The following is a 24,369-nucleotide window of genomic DNA, read 5'->3' on the forward strand; positions in this document are numbered from 1 at the left end:
TGACATGTATTATTTGCACTGTAAAGGTGGCTAACCTTTGCCACTTGGGGTCTACCTAGCTATCAAAAGTACATTTTCATTGGAAATGTGCCTTCTTCCAGCAACTCGACATATTTATATGTTTAGAAACATGATTATCTGTGAGAATGACAGATCCTGGTGGTCAAACTTACCCTGTTGTACAGTTTGTAAGGATAGAAATTACAGACCAATTTCACAATGATTTTATCCGGCACGACCTAATAAATCTATAAGTGTGACACGCTTTGACAACCTTTACATACCAACATCACTCTCATCAAACGCCATTCACGCCATTGAGGATTATGAAACTGATAGTACAATGATGACTGATCAGGAGGTTATAATTCCTATTGTTTCAGTTCACTGGCCCTTTGGTTCGGCTGGTTACTTAGTCAAGATACTCTTGGTCAGTATTGTAGGCGTTTTCACAGTCCCTGGGGTTTACACAACATCTGCAAGCAAGAGTACAAGGGACTCTTGCTTTCTGACACGCACAGTTCGACTTACATCTCCCCTTCTGACAGTTACATTTAATGTTCTGTAGAGAGGGCTTTGGTGATTTTGTCATCATGCTGGCCAGCAGAGACCCATCCTTAATTGTTCTCCCAAAATCTGTCGGAGGGGGTAGTGTACGGGATACAGACGACACCCTCTTCCAAACCAAAATTTGGTATAAAGCCCGCTTCAGGCGCAACTGAAATGCATCACTTGTGACCTTATATCTGACTTTTTTGTCAGAGACAGATGGCACCGAAGTTCATCTATGGATCCAGAAAAGTTTCCCGTTAGATAAAGTGCACATATGAACTTCCGAGTGGACTCTAGAATGTAATCAGAGATTTCAGTTCCTGGTCCAGGCATTCCAAATTCTCCACGTGTTTTCAAAATCTGATCACATTCAAGGGTAACCTGCAAGGCCCGTTTCTTGCCACATCCGAACATATAGCTTACACTGTCACATCCCTTCAGAGAATATGTGGAAATCATTGACGAGGTTATCAAATCTGAGTAACGACTTGTGAGAAACTCTGAAATCCAGTGACATGGGATAAGTACAACATCATGCTTTCGTAGCCAGAGTTCACAGAGACCACGGATTCTGGAGACATGGTAAATAACAGCTATAACAGCTCTCATGCGCCCTTCATTTTGTGCTGAGTGGGCAATATGAGCAAACAACCTTGTATCCGCCTCCTCATGATCATCACAGATCAGACTATCAATCTCAGTGGCACCTGTATTGGATACTTCCTTAGCAGGTCCCTGGCACAGACCTCCAAGAGTGCAACCACTTGGAATCTGATGGTAGTGAAGCATCCACGACTTGCACAGATATTGTTCAAGATGATGTTTGTTCTGCTGGTTTGACAAGAAGCTTTTCCAGTTTGGAAGTTTCAAATTGTCATGTGGAATGAACGTTCTTCCATCTGCTGCTTTCTTTTGTCGTTTTAGTCTCTCTTCCATGTTCAAGCTAGTTGTTGGCCTCATATCATATCTATCACCAACTATATGTACTATATCACAACCCTTGGGCTTGCTCTCAATGATTTTATGAAGGTATTTCATGGATAATTCCAGAAAAGTTGTGCAACCACAGTTCTGGTACCTTTGAATAAATGCCATGAGATCTATGAAGAACACAGTCTTCCCTGACTCTAGTTCATTTTGTTCTTTCCATTCATCAGCCATTATAGTCTGAAGCATTGTGGCGTAATCAGCCTTATTTCTCGTTCTCACTGCAAAGCCAGTTGGGTGCAGTGCATAAGGCAGAAAAATGGAACTTGGGTACCTCGTCCATTCATGGGAAAAATGCTCTATTTTCTCCTGCTGGCCTCGATTTTCAGCAAAGTATAGGCTCTGCACCACTTGCCTCTTCTGTATAGAGTTCTTTGGCTTCTGCCTGCTTTGGCTTTGTGACAGCTTTTTCGATAAAAGTCTTCAGTTTGATGGGCTCAACATTTTCCACATTGCATTTTTCTGTTTTTCCCAATGCATCCAAGCCCCTCTGCCTTCCTTCCATGAGTTCCATAGACTGTGTGGCCTATGTTCAAAAGTTCTTCACAAGTTGGTGAAAAGGGATCCACCATCACTTCTTTTATCAAAGACAGCTCTCTTCTGTTTGCAGAGGGTAGAACTACACATGTGTTAGGAAACTTTTAACAGGTAGGTGCTCAACTGATTTTAAATTTTAAAAATGTTTGTCACTGTTCAGCTTTGTTTACTACGATATCGGTATAAAAGTTTATTCATTCATTCATCTTCTACCGCTTAGTCCATTTAAGGGTCGCAGGGGGCTGGAGCCTATCCCAGCAGCCATAGAGTGCGAGGCGGGGTACACCCAGGACAGGACACCAGTCTGTCGCAGGGCCACAAACAGATAAACAAACACACACACACACACACACACACACACACACACACACACACACACACACACACACACACACACACACACACACACACACACACACACACCTACGGACAATGTAAAGATTCCAATCCACCTAACCCACATGTCTTTGGATGTGGGAGGAAACCGGAGCACCTAGCGGAAACCCACGCAAACACGGGGAGAACATGCAAACTCCACACACAGAAAGGCCATGGGAATTGAACCCACGACCTTCTCGCTATGAGGCAACAGTGCTAACCACTAATCCACCGTGCTGCCCCAGTATAAAAGTTATCGGCCAAAAATTTATTGGAAGATAATTGGTCCGATAATGGTTTTTAAAGTTATCTAAAAAGATAATCCTATAATGAAAACGTTTTCTTTGATAATTATCTGTTATCAGAGAGTTGTTAGAGCCGCAGAAGTTTGTCTCTTACCCCTGCCGACCTTGACCTTTTGTCCCCATCTTCATATGTCTTGACCCAATTAAAACAATGCTTTAGAGTTGTACAGTGATACCTAATATGTTGGTAAAAGTTTAAAGGAAAACACTGAATAAGGTATTTACATTTCATCTACCCCAAAAATTTCAATCATTTTTCATCCATCCAGAAAACCAAAAATGTGGCCACGCCCACCTTTCGAGGGGGAGTTTTGTGAGCAGGCCTCTGAATTCCAATGCAGAATCGACCGATCTACCAAAAAGTGCCCAGAAACAAAATGTGTCATGACATGACCTACTTGCTCCTGTTTTATGTACAATTTTGAGGTCTAGAACTCCTAATAGCAAGTCCTTAAGGTCAGTCACAACGCAGATGATAATATAACACACACACACACATATTATATGTATATATATATATATATATATATATATATATATATATATATATACATGCACTGTGGTGTGTGTGAGGGTGTTTGAAAGTGTAAATAATCTAACCAGCCTTGTAGTTGTTTTGTCCTGTATAACTCCTCCCCCTTCTGCAGGATGAACACATGAATCAGAGTTCCTGGAGCTGTGTGTCAGACTGTCAGATATCTTGTGCAAGTGTCTTTCAGTCATTTTGCATAAACATGTTCTCATTGTAAAACAAAACAAAATTAAACTAAAAACAAAAACAAACAAAAGACTGTTTACTGTTTCGGCACTCTGGCAAAATCATTTCCTTCAGTGTTAAAGTTCTTTCTTATTCTTAATTAACCCCAAACTAATTTGTTTTGATTTGTGTAATAATGTAAGAACAAGAATACATTAAAATACAGGGTAACACAAAAAGTGACAAATGCACTTTGTTTCCACCGTGGCCCAAAACGACAACAAAACATAATACATAAGAGTATAAGTGTGGGATTTGCACATTATTAAAATCCCTGACATCGGGGTGAATGTGAGGCATAATTGTAAAGCGCTTTCAGCGTCTGATGCAGATGGAAAAGAACTTTATAAATGCAGTCCATTTACCATTTTACTTCCCTTCGGCAGAATGACCAAACTGCAAACTAAAATATGAAGTTTTAATATTACTTTAATTTTATTTTGAAGAACTGAAATGGGAAAGTGTGGTCAAACCTTTATTTTGAAAAAGTGACGCCATTAAGTGACGTCATTTCAGTGGGAAAAAAAAGTGAGGATTTGTGACTGGAGGTCACGGGACCCGTTAACGAACACTGAGCTGTGCGTCCGGTACCGGAAGGGGTGTTATGCGCTTATTGTTGTGGGCGTGGCCACAACGACGCGACCTGATGGGTCCGGTGCGACGCTCCGAAACGCCGAGGTGACGTTAGCTGACGGTACCGGGACAGAGCGCTCTCTCACGCCGACCAGCAGCGACCTGTTGCCGCTGCAGGATGAGCGGAGCCCCGCTACTGCTGCTACTGCTGGAGGTCAGCGGCCGTGCTGCCTTCACGGCCTGTCGGTCCCTGAACGCACCGCGGGACCGATCAGAAGAGCTCACCGCGCCGGCGACAGGTACACGATCACTTTAAACATCGATTAGGGTTATTTAACGAAAATGAAAGTAGAGTTTTGATCAACTTTAACGTGTCAGCGTTTTTACTCTGTTTGTATGAGAATGTGACTTTAATCAGTTACAAAACTGGATTCAGTTTATAGACTTTTTATTGGCGTGAATCAAACCCCCAAAATAAAAACACTTAAAATATCTACTACTTCTTCTTTCAATTGCTTCCGTTAGGGGGCGCCACAGCAGATCAGTCTTTTCCATCTCACCCTGTCCTCTGTATCTTCCTCTGTCTCACCAACCACCTGCATGTCCTCCCTCAACACATCCATAAACCTCCTCTTTGTCCTCCCTCTTCTCCTCCTGCCTGGTGTCTCCATCCTCAGAATCCTTCTCCCTATATACCCTGGGTCCCCCCTCTGCACATGTCCAAACCATCTCAGTTTCTCCTCTCTGACTTTGTCTCCAATCCGTCCCACCTGAGCTGTCCCTCTGATATGTTCATTCCTAATCAAATCAAAATCAAATCAATTTTATTTATATAGCTCCAAATCACAACAAACAGTTGCCCCAAGGCGCTTTATATTGTAAGGCAAGGCCATACAATAATTACATAAAAATCCCAACGGTCAAAACGACCCCCTGTGAGCAAGCACTTGGCTACAGTGGGAAGGAAAAACTCCCTTTTAACAGGAAGAAACCTCCAGCAGAACCAGGCTCAGGGAGGGGCAGTCTTCTGCTGGGACTGGTTGGGGCTGAGGGAGAGAACCAGGAAAAAGATATGCTGTGGAAGAGAGCAGAGATCAATCACTAATGATTAAATGCAGAGTGGTGCATACAGAGCAAAAAGAGAAAGAAACACTCAGTGCATCATGGGAACCCCCCAGCAGTCTAAGTCTATAGCAGCATAACTAAGGGATGGTTCAGGGTCACCTGATCCAGCCCTAACTATAAGCTTTAGCAAAAAGGAAAGTTTTAAGCCTAATCTTAAAAGTAGAGAGGGTGTCTGTCTCCCTGATCTGAATTGGGAGCTGGTTCCACAGGAGAGGAGCCTGAAAGCTGAAGGCTCTGCCTCCCATTCTACTCTTACAAACCCTAGGAACTACAAGTAAGCCTGCAGTCTGAGAGCGAAGCGCTCTATTAGGGTGATATGGTACTATGAGGTCCCTAAGATAAGATGGGACCTGATTATTCAAAACCTTATAAGTAAGAAGAAGAATTTTAAATTCTATTCTAGAATTAACAGGAAGCCAATGAAGAGAGGCCAATATGGGTGAGATATGCTCTCTCCTTCTAGTCCCCGTCAGTACTCTAGCTGCAGCATTTTGAATTAACTGAAGGCTTTTCAGGGAACTTTTAGGACAACCTGATAATAATGAATTACAATAGTCCAGCCTAGAGGAAATAAATGCATGAATTAGTTTTTCAGCATCACTCTGAGACAAGACCTTTCTGATTTTAGAGATATTGCGTAAATGCAAAAAAGCAGTCCTACATATTTGTTTAATATGCCCTTTGAATGACATATCCTGATCAAAAATGACTCCAAGATTTCTCACAGTATTACTAGAGGTCAGGGTAATGCCATCCAGAGTAAGGATCTGGTTAGACACCATGTTTCCAAGATTTGTGGGGCCAAGTACAATAACTTCAGTTTTATCTGAGTTTAAAAGCAGGAAATTAGAGGTCATCCATGTCTTTATGTCTGTAAGACAATCCTGCAGTTTAGCTAATTGGTGTGTGTCCTCTGGCTTCATGGATAGATAAAGCTGGGTATCATCTGCGTAACAATGAAAATTTAAGCAATGCTGTCTAATAATACTGCCTAAGGGAAGCATATATAAAGTGAATAAAATTGGTCCTAGCACAGAACCTTGTGGAACTCCATAATTAACTTTAGTCTGTGAAGAAGATTCCCCATTTACATGAACAAATTGTAATCTATTAGACAAATATGATTCAAACCACCGCAGCGCAGTGCCTTTAATACCTATGGCATGCTCTAATCTCTGTAATAAAATTTTATGGTCAACAGTATCAAAAGCAGCACTGAGGTCTAACAGAACAAGCACAGAGATGAGTCCACTGTCTGAGGCCATAAGAAGATCATTTGTAACCTTCACTAATGCTGTTTCTGTACTATGATGAATTCTAAAACCTGACTGAAACTCTTCAAATAGACCATTCCTCTGCAGATGATCAGTTAGCTGTTTTACAACTACCATTTCAAGAATTTTTGAGAGAAAAGGAAGGTTGGAGATTGGCCTATAATTAGCTAAGATAGCTGGGTCAAGTGATGGCTTTTTAAGTAATGGTTTAATTACTGCCACCTTAAAAGCCTGTGGTACATAGCCAACTAATAAAGATAGATTGATCATATTTAAGATTGAAGCATTAAATAATGGCAGGGCTTCCTTGAGCAGCCTGATAGGAATGGGGTCTAATAAACATGTTGATGGTTTGGATGAAGTAACTAATGAAAATAACTCAGACAGAACAATTGGAGAGAAAGAGTCTAACCAAATACCGGCATCACTGAAAGCAGCCAAAGAGAATGTTATGTCTTTGGGATGGTTGTGAGTAATTTTTTCTCTAATAGTTAAAATTTTATTAGCAAAGAAAGTCATGAAGTCATTACTAGTTAAAGTTAAAGGAATACTCGGCTCAATAGAGCTCTGACTCTTTGTCAGCACTGGCTACAGTGCTGAAAAGAAACCTGGGGTTGTTCTTATTTTCTTCAATTAGTGATGAGTAGTAAGATGTCCTACCTTTACGGAGGGCTTTTTTTATAGAGCAACAGACTCTTTTTCCAGGCTAAGTGAAGATCTTCTAAATTAGTGAGATGCCATTTCCTCTCCAACTTACGGGTTATCTGCTTTAAGCTGCGAGTTTGTGAGTTATACCACGGAGTCAGGCACTTCTGATTTAAAGCTCTCTTTTTCAGAGGAGCTACAGCATCCAAAGTTGTCCTCAGTGAGGATATAAAACTATTGACGAGATACTCTATCTCACTTACAGAGTTTAGGTAGCTACTCTGCACTGTGTTGGTATATGGCATTGGAGAACATAAAGAAGGAATCATATCCTTAAACCTAGTTACAGCGCTTTCTGAAAGACTTCTAGTGTAATGAAACTTATTCCCCACTGCTGGGTAGTCCATCAGAGTAAATGTAAATGTTATTAAGAAATGATCAGACAGAAGGGAGTTTTCAGGGAATACTATTAAGTCTTCTATTTCCATACCATAAGTCAGAACAAGATCTAAGATATGATTAAAGTGGTGGGTGGACTCATTTACTTTTTGAGCAAAGCCAATAGAGTCTAATAATAGATTAAATGCAGTGTTGAGGCTGTCATTCTCAGCATCTGCGTGGATGTTAAAATCGCCCACTATAATTATCATATCTGAGCTAAGCACTAAGTCAGACAAAAGGTCTGAAAATTCACAGAGAAACTCACAGTAACGACCAGGTGGACGATATCATTTACTATCACCCCTATCATTTACTAACAGGGACTTAGAAGAGAGAGACCTAATGTTTAATAGACCACATTTAACTGTTTTAGTCTGTGGTGCAGTTGAAGGTGCTATATTATTTTTTCTTTTTGAATTTTTATGCTTAAATAGATTTTTGCTGGTTATTGGTGGTCTGGGAGCAGGCACCGTCTCTACGGGGATGGGGTAATGAGGGGATGACAGGGGGAGAGAAGCTGCAGAGAGGTGTGTAAGACTACAACTCTTACAGCTCAATCTTGTCCATTCTCGTCACTCCCAAAGAGAATCTCAACATTTCCAGCTCTGCCTCCTGTCTTTTTGTTAGTGCCGTTGTCTCTAAGCCGTACAACATAGCTGGTCTCACTACTGTCTTGTAAACTCTCTCCTTCACTCTTGCTGATATTCTTCAGTCACAGATCACTCCTGTCGCCTTTCTCCACCCACTCCACTCTCTTCTTCTTTGGACAGTTGACCCCTAGTATTTAAACTCATCTTCTTTTACAACCTCCTTCACACATGTGCTCTCAGCCTTGTTCTTACTGACTTTCATTCCCTTTCTCCCCAGAGTGTGTCTCCACCTCTCCAGCACCTTCCTGTCTGTCTCCCTCACCACATCTGCAGTACTTTTCCAGTTGTCCAAAATTGCTTCCCCTCCATCCAGTGCCTCTCTCACCTGCTCACTGAATTTCACACAAGTCTTTTGCCTTCAGCTTCCACCATCTGATCCTTTCTTGAGTTCTCACTCTCTTCTTCTTCACCTCTAAAGTCATCTTACAAACCACCATCCTGTGCTGTCTACCTACACTCTCTCCTGCCACCTTACTGTCTCTGATTTCTTTTAGTTTCCATCTTCTACTCAGAATGTAGTCCACCTTTGCAAAATCCACTACCATCTGTCCTTCCCCATTCCTATCCTTGATACCATATCTACCCATTACTTCCTCATCACCTCTGTTCCCTTCACCAACATGCCCACTGAAGTCTGCTCCTATCACCACTCTTTCATGCTTGGGTTCACTCTCCACCACCTCATATAACTCAGTCCAGAAATCTTTTTCTCCTTCATCTATCAACCTGCCTGTGGGGCATATGCACTGATGATATTCATCATCACCCCTTCAATTTCCAACTTCACACTCATCACCCTGTCAGACACTCACTTATCTTCCAACACATACTCTTCCTTTAAAATGACCCCAGCACCATTTCTCTTCCTGTCCTCACCATGATACTTGTTTTAAAACATGAATTGACTGTTATTTTGAGTCCAACACGTGGCTTAAAGAGCTAAATAGTAAATGAACTACATTTATATAGCGCCTTTCCATCCATTATAAGCTCAAAGTGCTTTACAGTTATGCCTCACATTCACACCAATATGTCAAGGTGCTGCCATGCAAGGCTTCACACGAGGAGCAACTAGGGGATTATGGACCTTGCCCAATGTCTCTTAGTGATTTTCCAGTTTGGCTGGGTTTTGAACTGAGGATCGTCTGGTCTAAAGCCTGACGCTTAACCACCAGATCATCACCTCCCCAGATAAAAGGTTAAAACTGCTGTGTTTTGATTGGTCCAGTGCCACTGTAAACAAATCACAGCAGGGAATTGTTGATTCTTTTCAGGTGGAGACAGTTGGCACCGCCCCCTGGTGGAAAAAGTCCACCCCTTCATCCTGGTGAATGGACGGCGCTGGAGCCTGGCCGACGCACTGCAGGTGATTCTCATCATTCTGTCCACAACGTCCCAAAGTGTCAGACGTGACCCCGAGTTCATTCTCTTTAGTCATTTAGTCCCCTAAAGTAAATGATACAGGTACATCTCAATAAGTTAGAATATCAGTGAAAAGTTAATTAAGTTCAGTAATTCAAAAAGTGAAATTCATATAGATTCATTAAACACACAGTGAGATATTTCAAGTGTTTATTTCTTTTAATTTTTATGACCTACAGCTAATGAAAACCTAAATTCAGTTTCTCAGAAAATTTGAATGACTTAAGACCAATTATTAATAATAAAAGATTTTTTAACACAGAAATGTTGGCCTACTAGAAAATATGGGCATGTACTGTGCAGAATATGGACTCAGCACTTGGTCGGAGTAATTCCTTGTACATGATCAGCTTCTGGACCTGCTGAGGTCTTCTGGAAGCAGCCTTCAGCTTATCCAGATTGTTGGTCTGGTGTCTCTAATCTTCTTCTTGATAATACCCCATAGATGCTCTACGGAGTTTAGGTCAGGCGAGTTTCTGGCTCGGGCTGCCACAAACGATTAGTTTGATAATCGACTTTGCAATTGGTCGACTATTTGGCTCATATGTAAATTGCAGCTTATCGCACCACGTGCATCTGCGCTCATAACCACCATTAGCTTCAGTCCTGAAGTGTTTAAGGTACGTGCCAACTAAAAAAATAAAGGCACTTGAAGCCTCAATGGCCAAACACGGACAGGCGTCTCATGTCAGTCACCAACATGTTGACGATTGCCTCAGTCAGGATATTTGCTTGCTGAGGCGTGCGTGTTGTTGGCTTGGTGACAAGATTGTATATTGAAGAGGAACATTATTTATTTAATTTTTTTGCTATTGTAGCGTTATAAAACCTTAGCGTTATCACATTTTCTATCCAAACATGACATTGCTTTTAGAACGTTACAGAAAACACATAACATATGTGTGCTAAGGCTAATGAGATTGGCATCGTTAAAGTTACCGTTTACAGCTATCACTATAAGTAGCTCACGATGGACGTTAATGTTAGCGGCTAACTAGCTTACCGAGATGACTGTCCCTCTTCGTCTGAATCAGCCACAGCCTGTTTCCTTCTCAGATGTTCCTGCATCGCCGGTGTGCTGCCGTGGAAGGCAAGTTCTGTCTTGCAGGTTTTGCATTGCACATTTGTCTCTTTAAATTTCTTCAAATGCTCCCAAAATGCTGAGCTCCGTTGTCGGCTAGCCATGATATTGTTTGGGCATAACCAGTGACATCACAACTGACCTGGATTACCGCGACTGCACATGTGCGTCAGGGACAGAAAGGCAGCGGAAGATACAGCAGCAGTTTTGAGAGAAAAACAGTGTAAAAGAATAAAAGATGACATCAGTTATTAAATTAGTCACCAACTATTTTGATAGTTGACACAATTGTGACTAGTTGACTAATTGTGGCTAATCGTTGAGCCCTATTTCTGGCCAATCAAGCACAGTGATGGTCTTTAAACCTGGTATTAGTGCTTTTTGTACTGTGGGGAGGTGCAAGTCCTGCGGGAAAATCAAATCAGTTTGCCAGCAGAGTGAATTATGAAGTGCTCTGAAGCCTCCTGGTAGACTGCTTCACTGACTTTGGACTTGATAAATCACAGTGGACCAACACCGGCAGATGTCATCACTGAGTGTGGAAACTTCACACTGGACCTCAGGCAGCTTGGATTCTGTGTCGCTCCACTCTTCCTCCAGACTCTGGGACCTTGACTTCCAAATGAAATGCAAATTTTGAGCAACAGTCCAGTCCTTTCTCTCCTTAGCCCAGGTAAGATGCTTATGACATTGTCTTTGGTTTGGCTCGACACAAGGAATGTGACTGCTGTAGTCCATGTCCTGGACACGTCTGTGTGTGGTGGCTCTTCAAGCACTGACTCCAGCCTCACTCCAGTCCTTGAGAATCTCCCCCAAATTCTTGAATGGGCTTTGTGTCACAATCCTCTCAAGGCTGCGGTCGTCCCTGTTGCTTGTGCACCTTCTACCACACGTTTTCCTTCCATGCCTGTGCTTGGATCCAGCAATCTGTGCACAGCCAGCGTCTTTAGCAGCGACCTTCTGTGTCTTACCCTCCTTGTGGACGTGTCAGTGACTTTCTTCTGGACAATTGTCAAGTCAACAGTGTTCCCTGTGATTGTGTAGCTGCCTGAACCAGACTTGCAGGTGTTCAGAGTTATTTAGCTGATTAGAGTGTGACACCAGGAGTCTCCAGTACTTAATTTTTTTTCCACAATATTCAAATTTTCTGATACTGAATTTTGGGTTTTCATTAGCTGTAAGCCGTAAGCATCAAAATTAGAAACCACAAAAAAAAAAAAAAAAAAAAAAAAAAAAAATATATATATATATATATATATATATATATATATATATATATATATATATAATATAAAAATAAAACAACGCTTGAACTATATCACTGTGTGTGTAATGAATCTACACTTTCAGTTTCACTTTTTGAACTGAATTTCTAAAATATGTTTTCAGTGATATTCTCATTTATTGAGATGTTCCTGTAGAAGACGTGTCAGCAGAAATATTTACAGGAAATGACAAAGGGAAGATGTAATTCAGTCACAGGATGATAGAATGTAATGTTTTGTGTGAGCGTGATCGCTCGGCTTTGTAGAGAGTGAGCGAGCGCGAGCGGGCGGGCGAGCGACGGCGTGATCACTCAGAGGAAGTTTGAGCGCTGACGTTTTCATGAAGCGCTTCCTGCAGGAACCAGGGCTGGGTGGGCGTGTTTCAGGACACTTCCTGTGCAGACACCCTGGGATCATTTCCTGTAGTGCCCCCCTCGGTGTGACTCCGCCCAGCAGCAGGAAATGGGAGCGTGCTGAATAAAGGTGGAGTCGAATAATCAAATGAGGATTTCACAGATTGTTCAGAGGCGTTGTCACGCACGGCGCCGCTCGCCTCGCATGTCTTCTCCTCCTCCACTGTTTCTCCGCCCACGTCATCCTGCCGCCGTCCACTTCTCTATGCTCCGCCCACTGCTAATCGGACCTGTCAGGTGAGTCCAACCAATCAGAGCTCAGAGCCAGAGAGGGAACATGTGGCTTTTCCTCTTCCCGCTCCTTTTTCTTTGATTTTTTTTTTTTCTTCCTCTCCTCTTTTCCCCCTCATGGCCTCCATCTTATTCTTCCTTGTGGTTTTTGTTTTTCACCTCTTCGTTTTTCCCTCTTTCCTTTTCTCCTGCTGTGTTTTTTGTCTCACTCCTTCCCTTTCTTCCTCCATTATCTCCTGCCAACCCCATTCCTCTTCCTCACCTTTTTCTCCTCTAGTTACTCTTTCTCGTTTTCCTTTTATTTTCTGTTTTTCTTCATTCTTTGTACTTTGTTTCTTGTCATCTTTGACCTCTGACCCCTCTTACTTCATCCTTTTTTCTTCTGTGCTCTTCCTTCCCCCTCCCTCTTTTTACACATTTTTCTTTTGCCCATTATTTCTCTTCCCCTTCCTTCTGTTTCTCGTCACCCTCCTTGTTCTATACCTCCTCCTCTGCCTCGTTTCTCTTCTTCCTCCTTGTTTTCGCCTCCTCTGTGCTCAGCAGAATGGGTGTTTTTTGTTTTTTTTTTAAAGAGTGGGTGTGACCCTGTGTTTGTGCAGCTCTGACATCATCTGCTGTAAGGTCGAGAGGCGTAACCTCACCAGATTACCAGCACACACAGCTCTAAAAAAAAACACACAGAGGATTCAGATCAAAGTGTTTTTCTGATTCCTCCCTCGTTTCTTTGCTGTGATGTAATCAGCTGATTCTACAAGCATAAGCCACACCTTGTTTTGACCCCACCCCCTTTTCTTTTTGTTAAAATGTGGATTTTCTCAGACATGAACTCGGATCATCCTGAATAAACTGGCCTGAAACCAGAACAATGTAAATGACTCTGAGCAGGTTTTCAGTCAGTTCTGCAGAAAAGGGGCGGAGCCAGAAGAGTTACAGACACTGGGTTCATGAAACTCTTTCTGGGCTGATAGAAGTGATGAATCTGAGCAGAGATCTAAGGCTGTGCTGGATGGGTCTCTATTAAATGTGTGCACTCTCATGAGGGCTGTTCTGGATCATAGGGGGCGGGGCTATGAGGTCAAGCGTTTTTGGTGTATGAGCTCTTTGGGCGTCTGTCAATGACATCATCTCTGATTGGCTCAGAGGTTTGTTCTGTGTGACACACCCAGAATAATCAGGACTTGAACCCCCACCCCACACCATGATGTGACCCCGCCCACTCAGCCGGAGACGAAGAAAATCAACAACAAACCACACCCCAAAAAAGGAATTATCATTATTATTGTTGCTTTTATTGTTTTCGCTCTCTGCAAACCAGGAAAGGTTCTGCTTGACACAATGTGTCTTTAATGGTTTTTATTTATTTCCTAATAATTTCCAGACTTAATGTAGGAGTGGGACCACGTGGCACGTTGCTCTGAGTTGTTCCATGTTGCTGTGTGTTGCTCTGAGTTGTTCCATGTTGCTGTGTGTTGCTCTGAGTTGTTCCATGTTGCTGTGTGTTGCTCTGAGTTGTTCCATGTTGCTGTGTGTTGCTCTGAGTTGTTCCATGCTGCTGTGTGTTGCTCTGTGTTGCTCTGCATTTTTCCACATTGTTCTGTGTTGCTTTGCGTGTTCAGTGTTGCTCTGCGTTGTTCCATGTTGCTCTGTGTTATCCTGTGGTGCTCTGCATTATCCTGTGTTGCTCTGCATTGTTCCATGTTGCTCTGTGTTATCCGGTGATGTTCTGTGTTGCTCTGCATTGTTCCACGTTGCTCTGTGTTGCTCTGCGTTATCCTGTGTTGTTCCGTGTTGCTCTGCATTGTTCCATGTCGCTCTGTGTTATCCTGTGGTGGTCTGCATTGTTCCATGTTGCTCTGTGTTATCCTGTGGTGGTCTGCATTGTTCCATGTTGCTCTGCGTTATCCTGTGGTGGTCTGTGTTGTTCCGTGTTGGTCTGCATTGTTCTGTGTTGCTCTGTGTTATCCTGTGGTGGTCTGCTCTGTGTTATCCTGTGGTGGTCTGCATTGTTCCATGTTGCTTTGCATTGTTCCATGTTGCTCTGCGTTATCCTGTGGTGCTCTGTGTTGTTCCGTGTTGGTCTGCATTGTTCTGTGTTGCTCTGTGTTATCCTGTGGTGGTCTGCTTTGTTCCATGTTGCTTTGCATTGTTCCATGTTGCTCTGTGTTATCCTGTGGTGCTCTGTGTTGTTCCGTGTTGGTCTGCATTGTTCTGTGTTGCTCTGTGTTATCCTGTGGTGCTCTGCGTTGTTCCATGTTGCTCTGTGTTATCCTGTGGTGCTCTGTGTTGTTCCGTGTTGGTCTGCATTGTTCTGTGGTGCTCTGTGTTGTTCCGTGTTGGTCTGCATTGTTCTGTGTTGCTCTGTGTTATCCTGTGGTGCTCTGTGTTATCCTGTGGTGCTCTGCGTTATCCTGTGTTGCTCTGCATTATCCTGTGTTGCTCTGCATTGTTCCATGTTGCTCTGTGTTATCCTGTGATGTTCTGTGTCCTGTGTTGCTCTGCATTGTTCCATGTTGCTCTGTGTTATCCTGTGATGTTCTGTGTCCTGTGTTGCTCTGCATTGTTCCATGTTGCTCTGTGTTATCCTGTGATGTTCTGTGTCCTGTGTTGCTCTGCATTGTTCCATGTTGCTCTGTGTTATCCTGTGATGTTCTGTGTCCTGTGTTGCTCTGCATTGTTCCACGTTGCTCTGTGTTATCCTGTGATGTTCTGTGTTGCTCTGCATTGTTCCACGTTGCTCTGTGTTGCTCTGCGTTATCCTGTGTTGTTCCGTGTTGGTCTGCATTGTTCCATGTCGCTCTGTGTTATCCTGTGGTGGTCTGCATTGTTCCATGTTGCTCTGTGGTGGTCTGCATTGTTCCATGTTGCTCTGTGTTATCCTGTGGTGGTCTGCATTGTTCCATGTTGCTCTGCATTGTTCCGTGTTGCTCTGCGTTATCCTGTGGTGCTCTGCATTGTTCCATGTTGCTCTGTGTTATCCTGTGGTGCTCTGTGTTGTTCCGTGTTGGTCTGCATTGTTCTGTGTTGCTCTGTGTTATCCTGTGGTGCTCTGCATTGTTCTGTGTTGCTCTGTGTTATCCTGTGGTGCTCTGCATTGTTCCGTGGTGCTCTGCATTGTTCGGTGTTGCTCTGCGTTATCCTGTGGTGCTATGCATTGTTTCGTGGTGCTATGCATTGTTCCATGTTGCTGTGTGTTGTTCCGTGTTATCCTGTGGTGCTCTGCATTGTTCCGTGTTGCTCTGCATTGTTCCGTGTTGCTCTGCATTGTTCCATGTTGCTCTGCGTTATCCTGTGGTGCTCTGCATTGTTCCATGTTGCTCTGTGTTATCCTGTGATGTTCTGTGTTGCTCTGCATTGTTCCACGTTGCTCTGCGTTATCCTGTGTTGTTCCGTGTTGGTCTGCATTGTTCCATGTCGCTCTGCGTTATCCTGTGTTGCTCTGCATTGTTCCATGTTGCTCTGTGTTATCCTGCGTTATTCTGTCGTTCCATGTTGCCCTGTGTTGTTTCGCGTTGCTCTGCGTTGTTCTTGTTTTTGCTGAGGTTCTCTGAGAGCGTTAACCAGGTTGGCACGCACGTTGTCACTCTTCAGTCATGTTACGGAGGATTGTTTCCACTAAAACAAGCAGATTTTAATTAAACTCCTACTGTAAACATGAATATTTTGTCAGAAAAGACTTAAATCTTGACTCAGGTTTGGTAGTGTTTTCTCTGTTGGAGTTTTAGTTTGAGTGTTTCATCACTTCCTGTCTTATCATGAGGTCTGGATCTGTCTGATTGTGGTTCCTGACTCTGTCTCTTCAGCGCGGACACCCCGACCGCCTGCAGGCTGGACTCCCGGCAGGAGGACGTGTGTATCTGCTGGACTTGGAGAAGAACCGGTGGGTTGATTTTTAGTCGTTAAACATGCCGGCTGCTGAGTTGCATGCTGACCCGTGTCATTTCTCTGCAGCGACCTGCTGCCGATACCGCCTGACGTCTTCTACTATCTGCCCAACGGCACTGGTGTGTCCATGAGCGCCGCCCCTGTGGTGAGTCAGTGAGCGCAGCGCTGTGTGTTTCTGCTGCTGCTGTTTCTGGCTGTGACGTGTGTTTGTGTCACTGCAGACTCACTGTTATTACCACGGCACCGTGCGAGGCTTCCCACTCTCCAGAGCGGCTCTCAGCACCTGTTCCGGACTACGGTCAGTAATCACGGTCTCTCCGGGCAGCCTATAGGCAGTATAGACAATTGCTAAGGGTGCTGTCCATCCAGGAGGGGGTGCCACAAGTAAGGAAAAAAAAATACAGTCAGCTTTCACTGTTCTTATATTAAAACTTGCCAATACAATTAACTCTGTTAGTATAAAATAAACTTAAGCCCACATTGATTTAGCTACATAGCAAAGCCTATTAAATAATAATGATGATTATAATAGTTCTGCCACAAGGGGGCACCATTATCTTTATACACAGCAACACAGAGACAATGGGGGGAGTCATCAAATAAGCTACACTTTACACTTATGGCATAAACAACATGAGACTCAACCAAACTGACAAAACCAATTTTACTACAAAACACAACAAATCAACAACACAAAAAACACTTAAACCAGCATGAACCACAATACTAACCACTTAAAACTCCAAAAACCCTGAACTCCCATAATGCATTGCAACACAGCAATATATATACTTAGCAACCGGCCAATAGTTTTCCTTGTTGCACCCTCCTCAAATTTGTCTGATTATGAGCTTTTCCGGGCCATTACGTCATTGTGATGTATCAACAATGTCAAACGGCCCAAACTGTCTTGTGCCCAGGGGAGGAAAAAAGAAAAGAGGAGGGAAAACTGGTCCAAAGGTAAAGTAAAAATAATGAAGCGATTGCTGGGCTGATCGCTAAGACTGTAAATTGTTGTGCTGGAATGCATTATGGGAGTTCAGGACCATAAGTGTAACTTAGGGTGGTTCAAAAAAATAAAAGTTGGAAATTCATTACTCTCACCGCTTCATTTTATGATGCTTTGGGGAAAAAAAAAAGAGAGCCTGTCAAATATTTTTGTCATACATTAATATTTAGAGGTAGCAGATCATAGCTGAAGGTTTTAAATATATCAATTATCGCTGCCCGAGTGCCCGTGCAATAGGTTATCCATTATCCAGTATCTAATCACATCACTTATAAAGAGGATAGAAGTTAACCACCTGAGTGTAACTAAAGTATAATTTTATATTCAATTTAAAACTATACCTGGGTTTAAATATTCCTCACAAACAACATACTTTCAAAAATGTTATTTTAGGCTACAAGCTGAAAATTTTGCTTCAGTTCACAGCTACTTTTCTTTCAGATCTTTGGTGATGGTGAATCTAACATGAGATAAATGTAGAACGAGACACTTGCTGACTTAACATGCTTAACTATTAACTGGAAACTTCAGTAAAACATGTCAGCTACTAGAAGTAGAACATTTGTATACCTTATTGGTTCCACCGACTGAAATAAAGGGAAACAAACTGCCCTCAAATGGGCAAATACTCGAGGTATTTTTCTTCAAACACACTGATTTGAAGAAAACTGTCCATGATGCTGCTGTGACCTCTATAGACATGGCAATTCCTTTTTGGGAGAGAGCTAGAATCCCACTGAGGGCAAAGCAGCATCTGATCACAAAGTTAGAAAAGGTGTTCGGAAAATGGAAAACATTGAAAAAGACCAAGAATCGCAATACAGACAAGCAGAAGAAAGATGAAACAGTGTTCTGTGAATCTTTGGAGGACTTGTTTGACATGGCACATCAGGATGTCCTAACAATGATAAAGTTTGAAGATGACAGACAGTTCCTACTTGCTCAGTGAGAGAAAGGTAGAAGGGGATGCATGACAGGCATAGATAAAATACAAACTGCCAAAGAACAAAGAGCAGAAAAAAGAAACTGGAGGAGCCTGGACCATCTAATGTCTCACTACCAGCCAGAGTGAAGAGAACACAGAAAGTCCAGATGAAGAATTTGTTATGCCAGTGCCACAAAAAGCCAGTAAAATTAAAGCTGGATAGGACCAAAACAACAGACAGAAGTGCCACCTATATTCTGACTGAAACGGCAGCAAGTCTTGGTCATGATGCAGCAACTTAAATATCATTATCATGTAAAGGATGTTCTCTTATGTTACACAGCTGTATAATTGGTTCTTGTGCTGATTCATACATTTTTGAATATTAAGTACTGCAAGGCATAAAGAATATTATTGTTTGGAGCTAGATCAAAATATATGTAGAAATATATAAAGCATATACTTATTTAAATTTTTCAATAATGAAACAGTATTTGATCAATAAAATGAAAATACAATGTTTGATTGTTACAAAATCTTCACTACCCCAGTATGTAGGTTTTGTAGGAGCATGATACATGTACGAGAAGAACTGCATCTCACAATTCATGTTTTAGTGGTTACTATTTTTATGGGATATGAAAAGAATTGATTTTCCAATGTATTGCCATAGTTTCTGTTCTGACATATCAATATTAAACTGACATAAATAATTTGGAAATATTTGGAAATGACCATACTATATGACAAAGTTATTGTGAGCAAAATCTTTAAGGGCTGTGTGCTACCAGTAAATATTATTAGATTTTAATGAAATTGTACATGATGTGTTTTTATGTTCGGTACAACAAATGTAGAGGGTGAGACTTGACGTTTAAAAAAAAAAAAAAAAATTGACCATTTTTATGGACCACCCTAGTGTAACTGTAGTTTGTTTTATGTCTTCCGCCATTGGCACTGTCATCTTGTGTGAAAAGATAATAGCACCTCCTTGTGGCAGAGTGTGGAAAAGGTAAAAGCTTTGGTCTTAGTTTTTTATGCAGCTCACCACAATAATATGATGAATTATTTTTTGGGAACTGTTAAAAATCTTGCCTGGGAACTCCACACATACCAGGTGCTGCTCCCGGACCAGGACACGACTCATCACAACGACTAAACAGGGACTTGAAGCTTGTTGTGAAGCTCATGGCGTTTGTACGCCACAGTCGACTTGTTAAGCTCCACCCACTCACCTCGGGGAGGAGTCAAAGGTTTTTAACCAGTTATTCCTGTTCTTTCCATGTCCATATATTTATGAACCCAACAGCTGATTCCAAAAAGAAAACTTTATGTCAGCAGGAAGGAACGTGAACTCGGTTCCTCTGTAGGTTAAAGTGATCTGGATTAAAGTGCGACCTCTGACCCCGGGTGCAGGAGCAGGGACATTTGAGGATTGTTCACCTGAATGCACCAGCTCCAGTTTAGGGGTTTTTGATGGTGGGATTTTGATGAAGCCCACATTAATGGGTCAGAACCAGAACAGGCTGGTTCCAGTTCCAGTTAATGAACACGACAACAAATGTTATGAGTGAAAAAAATGAAGAAAGTTTGATCTGCTGCTGTGGTACCCCTGAGCAAGTCACTGCCCTCAAAAGTACTGTGAATGGAAGTCACTTCAGACCAGATGCAGCAAGACAAACACTTAAAGCAAGACAAAACACTATAAAATGAAAAAAGTTGTAATTATTTAGAGAATTCTAGAAACTTTTTTTTTTTTGTACTTACACCCTAATTTTTTAGAGGTTTTGGGTTCACGTGTGTGGAGGTCTGAGTTTGAACGTTTAACCAACTGGTTGTGTTTTTATGATACTGATTGAGGGGAACCTTCACACACGTCTCCAGATCTGAACCTCTTCTGTGGCCACAAGACGTCTTTTACTGTCCTCATTTTAAGCTGACACGGTTTTAATATTCAAAGTAAATAACGAAACCATTAAATTAGTTTTTGTCTAAAAATAAACCCCTGGCTGCAAAAGCTCAGATTTCTGCTTTCATCATTTTGAAGTTGCAATAAACCTCATTAATTTCCTGTTTAAAAAAAAAAAAAATCAGTGTTTGCAAGAACATTTTTTTAAAAAGTGAAACTTAAATGTTTTTGTTTCTTCTTGCAGCGGCGTCATCATCATCAACTCCACAGTGAGCTTTGAAATCCAGCCACAGGTACATGACCACCACCAGGGGGAGCAGGAGAGCCAAGCGACAGAGGGAGGTGGTGATGGAGTCCATCTGTTCTACTCCACAAGTCCTCTGGATGGCGCCAGAGGGTGTGGCGTTTCCCATACACCAGTCCCTCTGATACACAGATCAACGTATGCCCACAGGGTAAGACGCGGCATCACTCTCGAGCGGCCACAGACTGGTGCCCGCGGGGCGAGATGCGGCCACAGACTGGTGCCCGCGGGGCGAGATGCGGCCACAGACTGGTGCCCGCGGGGCGAGACGCGGCCACAGACTGGTGCCCGCGGGGCGAGACGCGGCCACAGACTGGTGCCCGCGGGGCGAGACGCGGCCACAGACTGGTGCCCGCGGGGCGAGACGCGCTCTCCGTAACGGCCTTGTTTCAGGTCTGGGAGCATCAGAAATGCTACAAAACCACTGCGTGTCCTGATATGCTGCATGCCCACTTTTCTCAGCAGTGGAGTTCATGTCTCTGGTTCCTTGACCTTTGACTTCAGGAGACTCCTGGCCGGGTCTTACGGGGTCATGTTGACTTTACTGCTACTTCTGTTATACATATGAGAATAAAGTTCTTCAGCGATGCAGAATAATAAAATTAAACTGAAACAATAATTTTTTTTGTGATGCTGAACAGCATCACAAAAAAGGTGCTTTGCTCTCTTCAGGTCGGTGGAGTGTCTTTGCCTCAAGTGGAGGAGTTTAAGTATCTCGGGGTCTTGTTCACGAGTGAGGGACGGATGGAGCGTGAGATCGATAGACGGATCGGTGCAGCATCTGCAGTGATGCGGTCGCTGTATCGGACCGTCGTGGTGAACAGAGAGCTGAGTAGGGGGTCAAAGCTCTCGATTTACCGATCGATCTATGTTCCAATCCTCAACTATGGTCATGAGATTTGGCTCATGACTGAAAGAACGAGATCACAAGTACAAGCGGCCAAGATGAGTTTCCTCCGCAGGGTGGCTGGGTGCTCCCTTAGAGATAGGGTGAGGAGCTCGGTCACTCGGGAGAAGCTCGGAGTCGAGCCGCTGCTCCTTCACGTCGAAAGGAGTCAGTTGAGGTGGCTCGGGCATCTTTTCCGGATGCCCCCTGGATGCCTCGCTGGAGAGGTGTTCTGGGCACGTCCCATTGGGAGGAGGCCCCGGGGAAGACACAGGATGTGCTGGAGGGACTACATCTCTCGGCTGGCTTGGGAACACCTTGGGGTTCCCCCGGAGGAGCTGGGGGAGGTGTGTGTGGATCGGGAGGTCTGGGCGGCTTTGCTTGAGCTGCTGCCCCCGTGACCCGACTCTGGATAAAGCGGAAGAAAATGGATGGATGGATGGAAACAGTGATTTTTTTTTTTTTTTTTTGTGATGCTGAACAGGTTGGAATCAGGCGCTGTGAAGGTTTAGATTGACCTCTGACCCCTGTCCTTCACCTTCTGTGTCTGCAGAGGAAGAGGGACATCCTGTCTGAGACAAAGTACATCGAGCTGGTGCTGGTGGCTGATCACCAGGAGGTCAGTGCCTGATTACACACACACACACACACACACACACACACACACACACCCTTCTGAAGGACTAATCAATCAGACCCTTTGATCCCCCGTTTCAGTTTATTTCTTCAGTGATCAACAGTGATTTTATTAAACTAAACTGAAGATGAGTCTTGTTTTGGTCTTGTCTCTGTGTGTTTGTACTAAAATGAAGTTATTCTCTCAGTTCCTGAATTACCAGAAGAACAACAGGACCATTGTCTACCGCATGCTGGATCTGGCCAACCAGGTGGACTGGGTGAGACTGTGACCTCTGACCTCTGTAGTGTATTCAAATGTTTAAAACATAGTGGAGAAAAAGGTACCGTATTTTCCGCACCTAAAAGCCTTAAATTTTCACAAAAATCGGGCGTGCGCCGTATAATCCAGTGTGCCTTATGTATGCACTGAATTCCAAAATCTGTAAAAATGACCGATGATGTTGTCCTTGACCATCGGACCATTTCCCGTGACACAGCGACGTAATATGTACACTATGTATGCTGGCAGCGATAAACCAATCAGAGAAGAGTCCGTGGTACGTACACTTACCTCCGCCACGCCTCCGGTAGTATGGCGGAGGTAAGTGTACTTGTATACTACCAGTATCCTGCAAAACAACATTTGTTTGTCTAAGTACCCCTGAAAATGGCACCAGCGAAGAGACATGCTTACGAGGCACAATTCAAACACTTCAAACATTTGTGACAGAACCATAATAAAAAAATAATGTATTGTTAAATAGTTCAAAGTTGTTAAAAAGTTCAAATAAACTCACTGTTTTGCTTCCGTGACCTTTTTTTTTTGTAGACTATATGTTTTAGCATGCGCTTTATAATCCGGTGCGCCTTATGGTGTGGAAAATACAAGCTCGGAGCGCGGCGTGCTCTCAGCAGCTGTGGGTGGTCTTTAAACCGGCTGGAGCTCTCCTTAATCTGTGTAATCCCCATAAAATCGTCCCTCAAAGCCATTTGAATTTTCAGAATGGTTACCACCTGGAGGTCTCACAGTTTTTGGAAAAATTTGATGCAGCAAAGCTCCAAATCGTTCAGACATTTATTCGCAATAAAAAATCCAACGAGAGGGGTGGACCAGTGCTCACACAAAGCCTGCTCACAGGCGAATGACGCAACCGACAGGTGTGTGAAAAAAACTCGCGCATGAAGGTTCAAGCTTGGCTGATGCAATCACACGTGATTCAAATCCATATGGTTTTTGAAAAAAATAAAAAGGTCGGATACTTTTCTAACAGACCTCGTATGGTATGATTTTATCTGTTTATGACAATAAATGAGGCGATCGATGATCAGATCGTTGATCAGTGAAACACTGAAACTGTGAAGGTTCTTTAACTGCTGTGGTTTCAGTGTCCATTTGAAATACATTATTACTGTTATTATTGTGATTAAATCAAAGTAAAACTAAAGTGAAGTTTATCTAAGAAGAATTAAAGAAGAATAATTGTGGACTCAGTGGGAGTCTATGAACCGAAGGGTTGTGGGTTCAGCTCCTGGCTGCGGCTGAGGGTCAAAGGGTCTGAACCTGCTTCTTGCCCTGTTTTTACAGGAGCAGTTCAATCTTCTATGTGCATTTTGTTCTGATTTCAATCCAGTGTCGCAGACCAAACGGTCCCCCCTAAAAATCGGTCCACCCTGCCTTCACTGCGCACTCGTCATTTGGGACCACAGCAGTTTCTCTGGTCTGAGTCTGACTCTCTGAGTCTGAGTCTCTTCACCCAAAGTGATCAAAGGGAATAATGTGATTATTAATCATCAGATGACAAATCATTCTAAAGTCAGTTTTAAGCAGAAAGAAATCAAATCAAATCAATTTTATTTATATAGCACCAAATCACAACAACAGTCGCCACAAGGCGCTTTATACTGCAAGGCAAAAGCCATACAATAATCACAGAAAAACCCCAACGGTCAAAACGACCCCCTATGAGCAAGCACTTGGCGACAGTGGGAAGGAAAAATTCCCTTTTAACAGGAAGAAACCTCCAGCAGAACCAGGCTCAGGGAGGGGCAGTCTTCTGCTGGGACTGGTTGGGGCTGAGGGAGAGAACCAGGAAAAAGACATGCTGTGGAGGGGAGCAGAGATCGATCACTAATGATTAAATGCAGAGTGGTGCATACAGAGCAAAAAGAGAAAGAACACTCAGTGCATCATGGGAACCCC

General features: G+C 43.0%; 1 protein-coding gene across 4 annotated transcripts in view; it reads left to right on the plus strand.

The window, feature by feature from the left end:
* Positions 1-4,053: 4,053 nt before the first annotated feature.
* The window catches only part of adam15 (ADAM metallopeptidase domain 15), an 84,205-nt gene continuing 63,889 nt past the window's right edge, over positions 4,054-24,369 (plus strand). For 2 of the 4 annotated variants that reach the window (XM_034165398.1, XM_034165399.1), the window contains exons 1-8: positions 4,054-4,388; positions 9,499-9,590; positions 16,437-16,513; positions 16,585-16,663; positions 16,740-16,816; positions 20,606-20,816; positions 22,105-22,170; positions 22,376-22,447. In XM_034165398.1, the coding sequence (XP_034021289.1) occupies positions 4,268-4,388; positions 9,499-9,590; positions 16,437-16,513; positions 16,585-16,663; positions 16,740-16,816; positions 20,606-20,816; positions 22,105-22,170; positions 22,376-22,447 (795 nt within the window). In that variant the 5' untranslated portion in view covers positions 4,054-4,267. The remainder of the gene's footprint in view (positions 4,389-9,498; positions 9,591-16,436; positions 16,514-16,584; positions 16,664-16,739; positions 16,817-20,605; positions 20,817-22,104; positions 22,171-22,375; positions 22,448-24,369) is intronic. The other 2 variants (XM_034165401.1, XM_034165400.1) reach the window with 1 other exon arrangement.

The sequence above is a fragment of the Thalassophryne amazonica genome, unplaced genomic scaffold (genome assembly GCF_902500255.1).
Source record: "Thalassophryne amazonica unplaced genomic scaffold, fThaAma1.1, whole genome shotgun sequence".
In the NCBI taxonomy this organism is placed as follows: Eukaryota; Metazoa; Chordata; class Actinopteri; order Batrachoidiformes; family Batrachoididae; genus Thalassophryne; species Thalassophryne amazonica.